The sequence below is a fragment of the Canis lupus genome, chromosome 38 (assembly GCF_048164855.1).
Source record: "Canis lupus baileyi chromosome 38, mCanLup2.hap1, whole genome shotgun sequence".
Classification (NCBI taxonomy): Eukaryota; Metazoa; Chordata; class Mammalia; order Carnivora; family Canidae; genus Canis; species Canis lupus.
In genome coordinates this window covers 2003738-2016166 of record NC_132875.1, presented here as the reverse complement: position 1 = coordinate 2016166, position 12429 = coordinate 2003738, and the positions used below count along the sequence as shown (strand labels likewise).

At 50.2% G+C, this 12429-nt stretch overlaps 1 protein-coding gene across 2 annotated transcripts; it reads left to right on the top strand.

Annotated features, from left to right (window-relative positions):
- Positions 1-1290: 1290 nt before the first annotated feature.
- PEX19 (peroxisomal biogenesis factor 19) lies at positions 1291-7541 on the top strand. 2 transcript variants are annotated; one of them, XM_072814684.1, is made up of 9 exons: positions 1332-1416; positions 1976-2280; positions 2697-2806; positions 3231-3396; positions 4067-4152; positions 4847-5008; positions 5806-5982; positions 6215-6259; positions 6434-7541. In XM_072814684.1, exons 2-9 carry the CDS (start codon positions 2232-2234, stop codon positions 6515-6517), a joined length of 879 nt encoding a protein of 292 aa, XP_072670785.1. In that variant the 5' UTR covers positions 1332-1416; positions 1976-2231; the 3' UTR covers positions 6518-7541. The 2 variants fall into 2 exon arrangements, with proteins under 2 accessions (XP_072670784.1, XP_072670785.1); XM_072814683.1 differs by lacking the exon at positions 1976-2280 and having other exon boundaries at positions 1291-1416.
- The last annotated feature ends 4888 nt before the right edge of the window (positions 7542-12429 follow it).

The window sequence follows — 12429 nt, the reverse complement described above, 5'->3', positions numbered from 1 at the left end:
AGAATTGGGACTGGGACTTAGCTCAGCTGACTTTGGGTTCAGGATGTTTTGTCCTCAGTCACAGCCCTTGGGGCGGAACAATACAGCGCGTGTTGCACAGGTGTGATTTAGGTAGGAGTCTGGGGGATCCCTGGGGGGCTCAGCGGTTCAGCACCGCCTTAGGCCCAGGGCCTGATCCTGGAGACCCAGAACGAGTCCCAGATCCCACGTCAGGCTCCCTGCAGGGAGCCTGCCTCTCTCTCTCATGAAATAATTAAAAAAAAAAAAGTCTGCGCCCTGTCTGGGAAGCAGAGAGTACCTAAGCTGGTGCTCGACACACATTCCAGCGTGTTCTCGGGAAGCCAAGGACGAAAGCCACCAAGGGACTTCATTTAGATGTGATTTCCCCATTTTACGCCCCGCAGCACTCGACGGTTCTCCGAAGCCGTGGACCTGGCACCACACCTCCGTGTGCCGGTCCGGGCCGCCTCCAGCCTCATCCCCGAGCAGCGGTCCCCACCCCCCTACGTCCGCGGAGCCCAGCACGGGGTCCCAAAGGCAATGGATGCCCCCAAAGTGCTAACGCAGGCCTCCATCTGAGGCAGGGGCGCCCTGTGTCGGCAGGGAAGGCAGGTGTCCGCCTGCGTCCACGCGAGCGCCCCAGCATCCCTGGGTTGGGCGCTGGGTTCTGAGCAAAGGAGATGGTTCGGGGGAGGCCGGGGCGCCGCTGCGGGGTCTGCGGGGTCCCCGGCTCGGTCCAGGCGCGCACACTGGCTTTTCCTGCCGGGGCTGCCTCCGCCGGCGCCGGCTTCCCAGTTGCCGGGCCTGGATCGTCCGGTCCCGCCCGGCCCCGCCGCTGGGGAACGGGGGGGGGGGAGGGGGGGAGGGGGCGCCCCGCCGGGGTCCGGGCAGGTGCAGGGCGGGGTGCAGGGCGCCAGGGCCCCGCAGTGAGCGAGTCCCGGCCCGCGTGGTGGTTGAATTCGGGGCGGGGCGGGGCGGCGGCGGGGAGCCGGGCAGGCCGCGGGGGAAAGCGGCCCGAACGCCGGGTGCCCTGGGCGAGACGAGGAAACGGCTGCTTCCCGGAGAGTGCCAGAGGCGGCGGTAAAGGGAGCCGGGCTGCTAAGTGACCCATGCCGTTAGTTCAACGGTTCCCGGCCAGAAAGGAGGAGAAGGGGAAAAAAAAAAAAAAAAAAACCCACACCGAAAACAACAACACAAGCCCACGAAGCTTCCTGTCCCTTTAAAGATGGCGGCTCCGCACCGGCCCGCTCTGCTATTGGCTGCCCGAGGGGGCGGGGCGGGGCGGGGCGAGGGGCGGGCCGAGCGCCGCGGAGCCCCGCCCCCTACGGCAAGCCGGACAGAGCAAGATGGCCGCCGCCGAGGAGGGCTGTGCTGCCGGTGCCGACGCGGACCGGGAACTGGAAGAGCTCCTGGAAAGTAAGAGCTCGTGGGACGAGAGGCCCGACGCGGGCGGTCGTGAGGGCTCGCTCCGGGGCAAAGCGAGCCCCGAGGTCCTGGGGGCGGGGGAGGCTCCCGCAGGGTTGGCGGGGGCGGCGGGTCTCCTTGCGACCCCGGAGCGAGCCCCTGGGCCGCGCGGGCCGCGGTCTCCGTCCTCGGCGGCGGGTCAGACCGGCGGTGCCCGGGCCGCAGGGGGAGCGGCAGCGCGCGGGACGGCCCGACCCCAGCCCGCCTTGGCCTCGCCGCGCAGGTGCCGGGACCGAACTTCCCGCCGGCAGCGGCTTTCGGCGCCTGGGGTCGGCGGCCGCCGCTCACCTGCCCTTCGCCACGTCAGAGCCGCCCCCGCGCCCCCACTCAGGCCGCATGTTCTTTCCTGCCCGCCCCGGCCCTCCCGTCCTCGGGTGGTTGCTTGCCCACAAGGGCCCGTGTCGTGCCCGCCACCCCTCCTCCTCCCCTCCTCCCCCAGCCTGGCAGGCGGGATGGCGGTGAGGACTCAGGTGTTCAGGGCAGAGGTGAACACGTTCTGTCTCCTGCCCAGTCACAGAGACGTGGGCAGACAGAAGGACGGTCAGACACGGTGAGGAGCGCCAGGTGGCCCTGTGCATTGGCACATTCTCTGCAGGGGCGAGCCGGCTGCGGGGAACTCCGGGAGCTCCGCCCCCCTCCCCGGCAGGGCTGAGGCAGGGCTGAGTCGGAGGGTAAGAGGAGAGACCTCAGTGCCCTCCGGGGAGTCCGGTGTGCTAGCCCTCAAGTCTGTGCCACACCAGGACCCAGGGGACGCCGGGTGGAACATCATGTGGCTGCCGCTTCCTTGCCAAAAATCATTCTCTGAAGGTCTCCAGAGTGAGTCCAGGGGTTGAGGGACATGTGTGCTCTCTGCCCTTAGACGTTTATATGGGATTTCTGGGAAATCGTTACAGTGTGGCAAGGAGGCCTCTGTGTAGTGGGAGATGCGTTTGCACAACTCTTAATTCTCTCCTCCCGGCTCTGGGAGAGATGCCTCCTCTTCCACCCTAAGGGATTCCTTTTACCGTTGATCACCATAAATTGGGTGGGTAGATGAGGAGGGAGGTGGGGAAGCTGATTGAAGGGTGGGCCAGGAGAGGGAGACTCAAAAAAAAATTTTTTTTTTAGGAAGGTTGGCACATTGATTGTTCTCCTAATGCTTTGCCCAGAACGCGCCCCCCCCCCCCCCCGCACCGCAGCCTTGCATCCTCATCCACCCCCCAACACACACACTGTGTCTCTTGTCTCTGAAGGTGCTCTTGATGATTTCGATAAGGCCAAACCCTCCCCAGCACCCCCTCCTACCACCACGGCCCCTGATGCTTCGGGGGCCCAGAAGAGATCGCCAGGAGACACTGCCAAAGTATAAATTCCACCCTTTTAAGGGATGGGAGGGGATGGGCGTGCATCTCTGAGCAGACGTGGGGCAGGCCCCTGTGGGTTGGAGAGGATGGGGGGAGGAGGCCTCGGCCTTAGAGTGCTGAGTGCTCTTGCAGGCCTTAGTCCTGGTAAACAGGGACTTTCCATGATGAAGAGGTGGGTTCTCAAGGCAGTTCTTTGAAAAAAAAAAGAGTAGGTTTACATGATTGTTTTGGGAATGCCATCCTATATATACCCTTTCCTCAGTGGCCAGATGCCTTTTTTACTGTTCTCCTTAAGAGAGGTAGTTAGAATGTCCAGTGGAGGCGGGCAGGAGGGAAGCACTGCATTTCCCAGAGCCACTGCCTGTGGCTTGTGTCAGAGGGGTGCCAAATAAGAGATGCATTTTGGCCACCCCTTCCCTGCAGGATGCCCTCTTCGCCTCCCAAGAGAAGTTTTTCCAGGAACTGTTCGACAGCGAGCTGGCTTCCCAAGCCACTGCAGAGTTCGAGAAGGCAATGAAGGAGTTGGCTGAGGAAGAGCCCCACCTGGTGGAGCAGTTCCAGAAGCTCTCAGAGGCTGCAGGGAGAGTGGGTGAGAAGGCAGCCCAGAGGGCTGGAACTCTGTGAACCAAGTCCTGACATCTGTGTTGCCTGAGAACACTAGGTCTCTTAGTAAAGCTGATAGCACTCATCATATCGCTGCTGTGGGGAGGGGCCGGGAGGTGGGAAGAGGGATGGGAACGTGGTATGATGAAAGGGAGGAGGCTGAAAAGACATTGAAAAGATGACTGAAGACTGACCATTTTAAAGGTCGTAGTGTTGTGGGTGTCATCGTGGAGAATAAACTGACATGCGCAGTTCATGTAGCTTCATGAAAATGACTAGGAATCACAGAAGATTCAAGAGATTGGTGTGCTAGTGATCCACTAGTAAATGTTCTGTATCTATATCTACTATATAGAAGATCTCTATATCTTCTATATCTATATATCTATAGATATATCTATATCTACTTGATAACCAAGTCAGTCTGGGTAAGCAGACAGTTAAAATCTAAAATGGCTTTTTATTTTAAGATTATTTATTTATTCATGAGAGAGAGAGAGACAGAGACACAGGCAGAGGGAGAAGCAGGCTCCCTGCAGAGAGCCCGACGTGGGACTCGATCCCAGGACCCCGGGGTCACGCCCTGAACCAAAGGCAGATGCTCAACCGCTGAGCCACCAGGTGTCCCCTAATATGGCTTTCTTGATCTTTCTTAGGCAGTGATGCGACATCCCAACAAGAATTTACGTCTTGCCTGAAGGAGACACTAAGTGGACTTGCCAAAAATGCTACTGATCTTCAGGTGAGGGAAAGGGGTGGGGTCCACGAGGGACCCCTCAGGCATATCAGCAGCAGAGTCTCAAAAGACAGACTTTGTTGGGTAGCATCTAAAGTCTGTTCCTGCCACACTGTTTTGTTGCAAGTGTAAATCGTTTTCTCCCACCTGAAAGGGTGGTAAGCATCTCAAGAAGGCAATATACAGATCTTCCTCAACTTATAATGGGGCTACAGCCTGATAAATCCATCATAGGCTGGAAATAACATAAGTTGAAAATGCATTTAATACACCTACCCTACTGAACGTGACAGCTTAGCCTCGTCTACCTTAAACACTACAGAACACTTACACAAGCCTAGAGTTGGGCAGAATCATCCACCACAAAGCCTATTTTCTAATAAAGTATTGAGTATCTCATGTAATTTATTGAATGCTGTGCTGAATGTGAAAAACAGAACGGTTGTAAGCAGATAGAATGGCTGTTAGTGCATCGGTTGTTGACCCCGGTGATCACGTGGTGGCCTGGGAGTCACAGCTGCTGCCCAGCATCACAGGAGAGTATCATCTGTGTTTCGCTAGCCTGGGAAAAGATCCAAACTCAAAATGTGAAGTACAATTTCTACTAAATGTGCATTCCTTTCACACCATTATGAAGTTAAAAAATGGTCCTAAGTTAGGGACTATCTGTATTTGCTCACCTCTCTCCTGGCCTTTCTAGAACTCAGGCATGTCAGAGGAGGAACTGACCAAGGCCATGGAAGGGCTGGGCATGGACGAAGGGGATGGGGAAGGGAACATTCTCCCCATTATGCAGAGTATCATGCAGAACCTACTGTCCAAGGATGTGCTGTACCCGTCACTGAAGGAGATTACAGAAAAGGTTTGTGGACTTAGATTTCTGCTTTCCCTCTTTGTTTTCCATTGCATCAACCCCTGTGGGCTACTTTGTCTGCTAGAGCATACAGAGCTAGAGTAACTCCAGTGCATGATCCATTCACTCTTGTTTATTTGGAGCAGGAGAGCTGGGAGGAGCTGTGTCTCTGGGAATAAAGGTACCACACCGAAGATGTTTAAGATAGAAAGGGAAGTCCTTCAGCTCTCGTTCCTGTAATCTGGTTTGAGACTGTTGCTGACCAACCCTTTCTTACATAGTTGTAATAACTTCATTTGTTTCTCCAACAAAGTTTCACTGAGGATTTACTGATTTATGCTACAAACAGTTTAAGAGTAGTGTGAAGGATGGCCCCTGCTGTCAAAGAGCTTACGGTTTCACTGAAGAAACAAAATACAGGAATAGTAGCTCTTCAGTGCCACGTGTGGTCAAGTGTGATGTGAACAGTGTGGACCAGGAGACAATAGACCAGGGTCTGGGTGGACCAAATCCAACTCTCAAGCTAAGAATGGTTCTTACACAGTTAAAGGTTGTAAAGTCAGAACAGAAAAAAGAAAGGATATGTGACAGATCACATATGACCTGTAAGGGCTCAAATATTCCTGGTAGCACAGCCAGGTGATGTGGGTGGAGTCAGTGCTGCTTCTCACACTGTACTCGCTTCTTTAGTATTTCCTTCCTCAATATTTTCTTCGTTTCTTCAAGTTATATTGTTTTTTATATTTAATTGCCCTTCCCAGGCTATTGTTCATTAATTCTTCCCCACCCATTCTCTCTTTCCTTAGTATCCAGAATGGTTGCAGAGTCACCGGGAATCTCTTCCTCCAGAACAGTTTGAAAAATATCAGGAGCAACATAGCGTCATGGGCAAGATATGTGAACAGTTTGAGGCAGAGACCCCCACAGACAGTGAGGCCACTCAGAAGGCTCGTTTTGAGTTAGTGCTGGATCTTATGCAGCAGGTAAGGCCTCCCCTTGCCGTCTGTCTCCTGGTGCTGTGTGTTTGGGTGTTCAGTGGAGGAGGTATCAGGGAGGCATGCCGCACTGCCACACCTGGGTGGAGGAGGGTGCCCAAGCGAGGTCACATAGCCTGGTCCTCAGAAGAAAGGTGAGAGACTATGGCTCAAATTCTTAATTGGTGTGCTGTATTGTCTTCCAGGATTTTCTCTTTCTCAAATTCCTCTTATTTTCCAGCTACAGGATTTGGGCCATCCTCCAAAAGAGCTGGCTGGGGAGATGGTGAGTATATGTTTCCCTAGATTTGAATCTGAGTCCAAGTTTCTGGAATTCTGTAATTGTTAATGATTGCATGTGAGGTGATCACCATGGCTACAGGGGAGGTACCGTCAGAAGCTCTCATTTGAAGTAAGAACAGTAATCTCAGTCCCCCCCCCCCCCCCGTCTCTTCTCCAGCCTCCTGGCCTCAACTTTGACCTGGACGCCCTCAATCTGTCAGGCCCACCAGGTGCCAATGGCGAACAGTGTCTGATCATGTGAAACACAACACGTGTTTTGTCCCTGATTCCCAGCCCTGGGGAACGTCTGGAGTCAGCAGGACCACTGGGACCTGAGGCTGGAGTGTCATCTGCGAGAGCAGTCTGCCCTCCTCCCTCTGTCATCCCAGCTGAGATCGTGCCATACCAGCTGAGGCTTTTACTCTCTCTTTCTAGTAATAAGGCCTATTGTGCAGGCCATTTCTGTGAGCCCCATCCATGTGGTTTCTGCTGCTAGCAAAGGCCCAGCTACCTACCAGATGAAGGAAGGCACCCCTTGTGGGGCATGCACTTTCTTCCCTCCCAAATAATGTTATATATGGCCACACAAATGTTCACTTTTGCATCCAGGGTCTTCGTGCCTTGTCTCTACTCCCTCTTGGACCTGGGGAGCAGAGACAGAGTCCTGGGACTCTGTATTTCTCTAGTTCTTTGGGGCAGGGCCTTTGGGAATGAATGGGGAGAAACTTCACCTGGGCTGGGGCTCTAGGTCTGTCACCATTCCCTCTTGCCTTCGGACAGACCGTTGTGAACTCTGTGAAGGAAACGGAGGTGGGGGCTTTTGCATCTCATCACAGTAGGACTGAAAGAGAAGCCCTGGGATTCTCCTCTCTCTGGGTGCTGAGCCTTCAGCTCCTTGTTCCAGCCCGAGAACTCAAGGTGCTACCTTGGTTCTTTGTACAATGCTGTGTGATCTGGGTGAAACCAGCCCTTGACCTTCCTGCGCCCCTGCCTCCTCCTCTTCTCTCTTTTTAAATACCTGTTTATTCCAACTCTTCTCTGAACCCAAGCTGTGACAAAGAAGGGCCATCCACCACTCTCATTGGCCCCTCTCCCTGGAAAACATATAATTACAGTGTCAGGTCTAGGAAATGAATGACTGTTCTTCCCCAGATCCAGGTATGTTCTGGCTTATTTGAGACCTCTGATTTCTTTGAATCCTGTCCCTTGATTAAGCAAGTGACTTGGGAACGGGAGTGGGGTGCAGCCTGGGTCCTTTTTCTTGACTAATAAATATTCTGATTGAAGAGTGTGGCCTGTTTTTCATTCAGGTCTTTCTCTGATCTTCCTCACCTTCTGTAAGCTGCCATGTGAGGAATGTTTGCCTGCTAGTTCTGGCTTTTACCACCACCCCCCTTCCTCAGCTCAGTCTGCACCTCAGTTGGCAATGGAGACTGAGTCGCCATCTTGCCTCATTCCCTCTGGGTGTTTCAATCTGGGAAGCCCTTCAATTGGTACCATACCCTAACGTTTGGTATTCTTATTGTTAGTAATATATCGTTAACATGGTTTTTTTTTTTTTTTATTACTTCTTTTTTTTTTTTTTGAGTTGACCTTGCCCTTTTCTTGGGGAGCCAGTCCATGGACCTTGGCTGCCACGTGTCAGTGGATACTCTGGTCAGACCAGCTGGCATCCCGTTTCTGCACTTGGAAGATAATGCACAGAGCAAGTGTACATTCAGCCCGAGACACTTTGTGCTCCTGACATGCCACTTACCTCAGATTAAGCTTTTCACCCCTTAAAATGATCCTGCATGTTCCAGGGTATTGGCAAGGAAGGAAATACTGTGAGGGCCTCAAGCTGTTTGGGAAAGTCCTGCTACTGTACCTTTTTATTTTTTTTTTTTAAGATTTTTTTTTTTTTATTTATTCATGAGCGAGAGAGAGAGAGAGGGAGGCGCAGAGACACAGGCAGAGGGAGAAGCAGGCTCCACACAGGAAGCCCGACGCGGGACTCAATCCTGAGTCTCCAGGATCACTCCCTAGGCTAAAGGCGGCGCTAAACTGCTAAGCCACCCAGGCTGCCCCTGCTACTGTACCTTATCAGAGTAGGGAAGAGTCCTGGTCCCAGGCTGAGACTCCTCTACTCTGGAGGAGGTGGGAGCAGTGTAGGTGGACTTGCGATGGTGGGCACAGGGCCTCAATGGCCAAAATTCTCTCCTAGCTCTAGCCAAAAGGTGGACGAGGATAGAGAGGAAAGGGGAAGAACAAACCCTGTCCCTTGAACCAAGTGCCTACCATACTGGCAGTTTTCTTTTACCAATTGTCACTCCTGCTGGCCTAGTCAGGGCTTCCTCCAGGAATCTAACAGATGCCCTAGTCCAGTTTACTTTAGTTACCAAGCCATTTGTTTTCATTTCATTGAACATAAGCAAATTGACCTCCACTTACACTCTGTTCCAAAAGTTACTATTTGAGTGATTCTGGGACTCATGAAAGGACAGAGCAGTCCTTCTCAAACTGTCTGTGGTAAAGGACCAGGCTTTTTGCTTTATAAATATCCAGTCCTTTGTACCCTAAGATGTGTTCCTGTTGCCTGTGACAAGTGTGCAGTTCACACGGTACACAGCCCACTACGCAGGCTTGGCCACACCTGAATTGACCGCACCCTTTTCAGGAGAAATCCAGTGATTAGGCATCTGGATATTACAGCAGGGTCACAATGCTCAAAGGTTTCTAAACACTCAGTTTCTAACTCATCATCTCATAGACTGTTAAAAAAAGTGTTCATGGACCAGTACAAGTCTTGAACCATCTTGAGTAGCACTGCTCTGCCCCCCCCCCCCCCCCGTTTCCATAGCTCCATCAGCTGCACTGATACATTTCTGTACCTGTTCTCTCTCACTTGAGGATTGCTCCTAGTGAACTTTTTTCTTTGGCAAGGTATTTCACTGTAAAGATATTTATAGTATTTTTCTAGCCTTTTCTCTTGCTTAAAAATAGCCATCACAGAGTTTAGGTTTAAGCTGTATATGGAGTTTTTATGCCACTCGCAAACTTTAAAGGAGGTGCCTTTTTGTTCCGAAATTCTGTATGTTAGATAATAAATTTGTAGTTGTTTGGATGGTTTAATGAATTAAGAATTGAATTCATATAGAATTTGTGATAATGATATTTTAGCAAGGGCCCCAAGAAGTGCTTATAAATAAGCTGTTGAGATGGCTTTGGGGAACTTGGAAACAATGATAGCTTGCAGTAAATGAAGCTTAGATGATACACCATATAAGAAATCATCAAAAGGTTTAGAGGAAGTGGGCATGCAAGAATGAATGTATATTACGCTGGAAAACCCACCACTGACCATGTTCCACAGGAAGGCCTAGGGACAAATTTTTTTTTTTTTTTTTTTAAGGAAAGGCACTAATGAATGGGTCACCAGCATCTTTGAGAAGTTTAGAAGTGGCTCTGTGGGTGGAGGCTGATGGAAGGGGATGTTTAAAAACTGGTTTCCTTTAGAACAGTGAGGATGATAGGATCCTGGCATAGCAGAGGCCAAGTGGCAACACTTAACTCTCAGATGCAGGGTGGGTGGATTCCCAAAAGGGCAATGTGTTCAAAGTGGAGATGGCTAATGGAACGTGGGTGGTTGTAGGGACCAGATAAATGGACAGCCAAGGAATGTATTGATTTATAGTTAATTAAGAGAGATGAAGAATGATTGAACAGAAGGAGGTCAGTAACTCCAACAAAAAAATCAAAATTCTTTGCCTGTTTCCTATGCCTAGGATAGTTTTCAGACTCAACCTATCGTCTGAAAGAACCATATACTTAATTAACCATTGGGGAAGATTACTAGATTTTTTAAGTTAGAAAACTGGGATTTAACTCTGATACCCAGGGACCTAAATTAGCACCACCACAGCTCTTCCCTCCTTACACCCTATCCCTATTGCAGCAGGGAAATATGGGATCAGAATGGAGTGCTTGCCCAAGTCAGTCTCACAGTGGGTCCAAAAAACCACTTTATGATCATCTTTTCAGTTTCCAAATGTATAATCAGAATGGACATATTTGGCAGTTGGTAGAAAGTCCCAATAGAAGTCCCTGAAACTGTACCCTCACTCTGGCAAGATAGAAAATAAAAAATAATATTGCATTCTGGGGAAAATGGCAGTGATTAGTTCAATGCTTAAAAAGGTAGAAGGATGCAGGGATGTGGGTTTCCATCTTTGCCTCCTTTAGTTTGACCTGTCTGGCTCTTGTAACTACTGGATTGCCGTGGACTACAGCAAACTACAGTAGGTAGTTGTCCCAATTGCAATATTGTGTTGGGTGTGTTTTCTCTACTAGAGAAAGTACTACAGCTTTTGTCACAGGTATACGGTTGTTAGTTAATGTGTACCGTCTGACCCTTTGCAGAAAGTTTGCTGACTCTGTGTTCCAGTGAATGTGTTTTTCAGTACCCATTAAAGAGTATCAGAAGCAGTTTGCATTCGCAAGTGGTGGCCACCAGTGTATACTCACAATCCTGACTAGAGCTCTGTCCATTCTCCCCCTTTGACACAGTGTAGTCCGAAGGGAGCTGGACATTCTACAGAATATCACATTTGTATGCTTTATTAAGCTTACGCCACTCAGGAATTAAGGATATGCTAATCGGACCTGATGAACAAGCAGTGTCAAGTGTTCTGGATTCCTTGATGTGACACATAGACTCCAGAGGGTAGAAGATAAATCCTGTGAAACTACAGGGTCCTACACATTGGTTAAGTTTTTAGGAGTCCAGTGATCTGGAGTATTCTGGGACATTCTCTGTAAAGATTAAGTTATTGCATGTTATGTGCTTTACTGCAAGAAAGAAGCACAGTGTCTTGGTAGGCCTCTTCGGAGACACCATATTCTGTACTTGGGAATGTGGACTACAAGATCAGCCTTTGCAGCAGATCCAGGCTAAGATACAGGCAGCCCTGCTGCATGGGCCAAATAGCTTGGAAAGTTCTATGGTACTGAGTTATCTGTGGTAGGGAAAGAAGGTGTGTGGATTCTATGGCAATCCACAGTAGGAGAGTTCCAGCATAGATCTCTAGGGTTCTGGAATAAGGTTATGCTGTCTGCAGTAAAGAAAGTTTCATCATTTGAAAAGCATCTCCTGGCATATGATTAGGCCCTGATAGAGACTCAGTCAGTACCTAACCACAAAATGTCAAGTGACTTTGATCAGTTGGCCATATAACCAGTTGGTTATTGTGAGACCAGTCAAGTCATAAGATTGGGTACAATAGCAATCCATCTTACAGTGGAAGTGGTACATTTGAGAAGAAGCCCAAACACACTTGGTGGGCACAAGTAAGTTTATCCTTGGTGAACAAGGGTCCCCAGACCTCCATATTACCTACATCTGTTGCACTGATAGCTTTGTCCCAGCTCCTGCCTGTGGCATTATAAGAATTCCTACAAAAAAAAAAAAAAAAAAAAAAAAAGAATTCCTACAACCATTTGACAGAGGAGGAAAAAAATCTAGGTCTGGTTTGTGGGTGAGTTGGTTTGATATGTAAGGGCAATCCAAATAAGGACTACTGCTTCTCAACAGCCCCATCTGGAGTGGTCTTGAAAGTCAGTGAGGAGAAATTCTCAACCAGTAGGTCTTTTTATGTTTGTTTGTTTTTTTTTTTAATTAAATTAACTTATTTTTGAGAGAGAGCCCGAACAGGGGGAGGGGCAGAGGGAGAAGCAGGTTCCCTGCTGAGCAGGGAGCCCAACTTGGGGCTCAATCCCAGGACCCTGGGATCATGACCCGAGCTAAAGGCAGATGCTTAACGGAGTCACCCAGGCGCCCCAACCCGCAGGTCTTTAGGCAATGTAGCTGATCATCCACTTTGGGAAAGAGAGAAGTGGCCTAAGGCAAGGGTATACATGAATCAGTTGGTGGGCTGGTTGGTCAAGGGCCCAGAAGGTACAAGATAAGAAAATGTGCAAGAAGGTCTGGTGAAGAGCCTCTCGGTGAGGCTGTGAGAGTGGGACTTGTCACAGTATTCACCAGAAAAGTGTTAACTAATAACCAGAGAGACAGGATAATTTAGTCAGGAGCCTCACCTAGCCCAGTTCTTGGTTCTTGCACAGTGTGCTCATGATTCAAATCACTTTATTGGCAGAGATGGAGCTATTTATCCACCTATTAGCATTGGACTCTTCTCT

Bases quoted from the DNA above. Each gene is read 5' to 3' on its own strand.
- PEX19 (XM_072814683.1), top strand. From the start codon at position 1,347: ATGGCCGCCGCCGAGGAGGGCTGTGCTGCCGGTGCCGACGCGGACCGG. The intron at 5,009-5,805 runs GTTTGTGGACTT...CTCTTTCCTTAG, and splicing joins TGAAGGAGATTACAGAAAAG to TATCCAGAATGGTTGCAGAG. The intron at 6,260-6,433 runs GTGAGTATATGT...TCTCTTCTCCAG, and splicing joins AAGAGCTGGCTGGGGAGATG to CCTCCTGGCCTCAACTTTGA.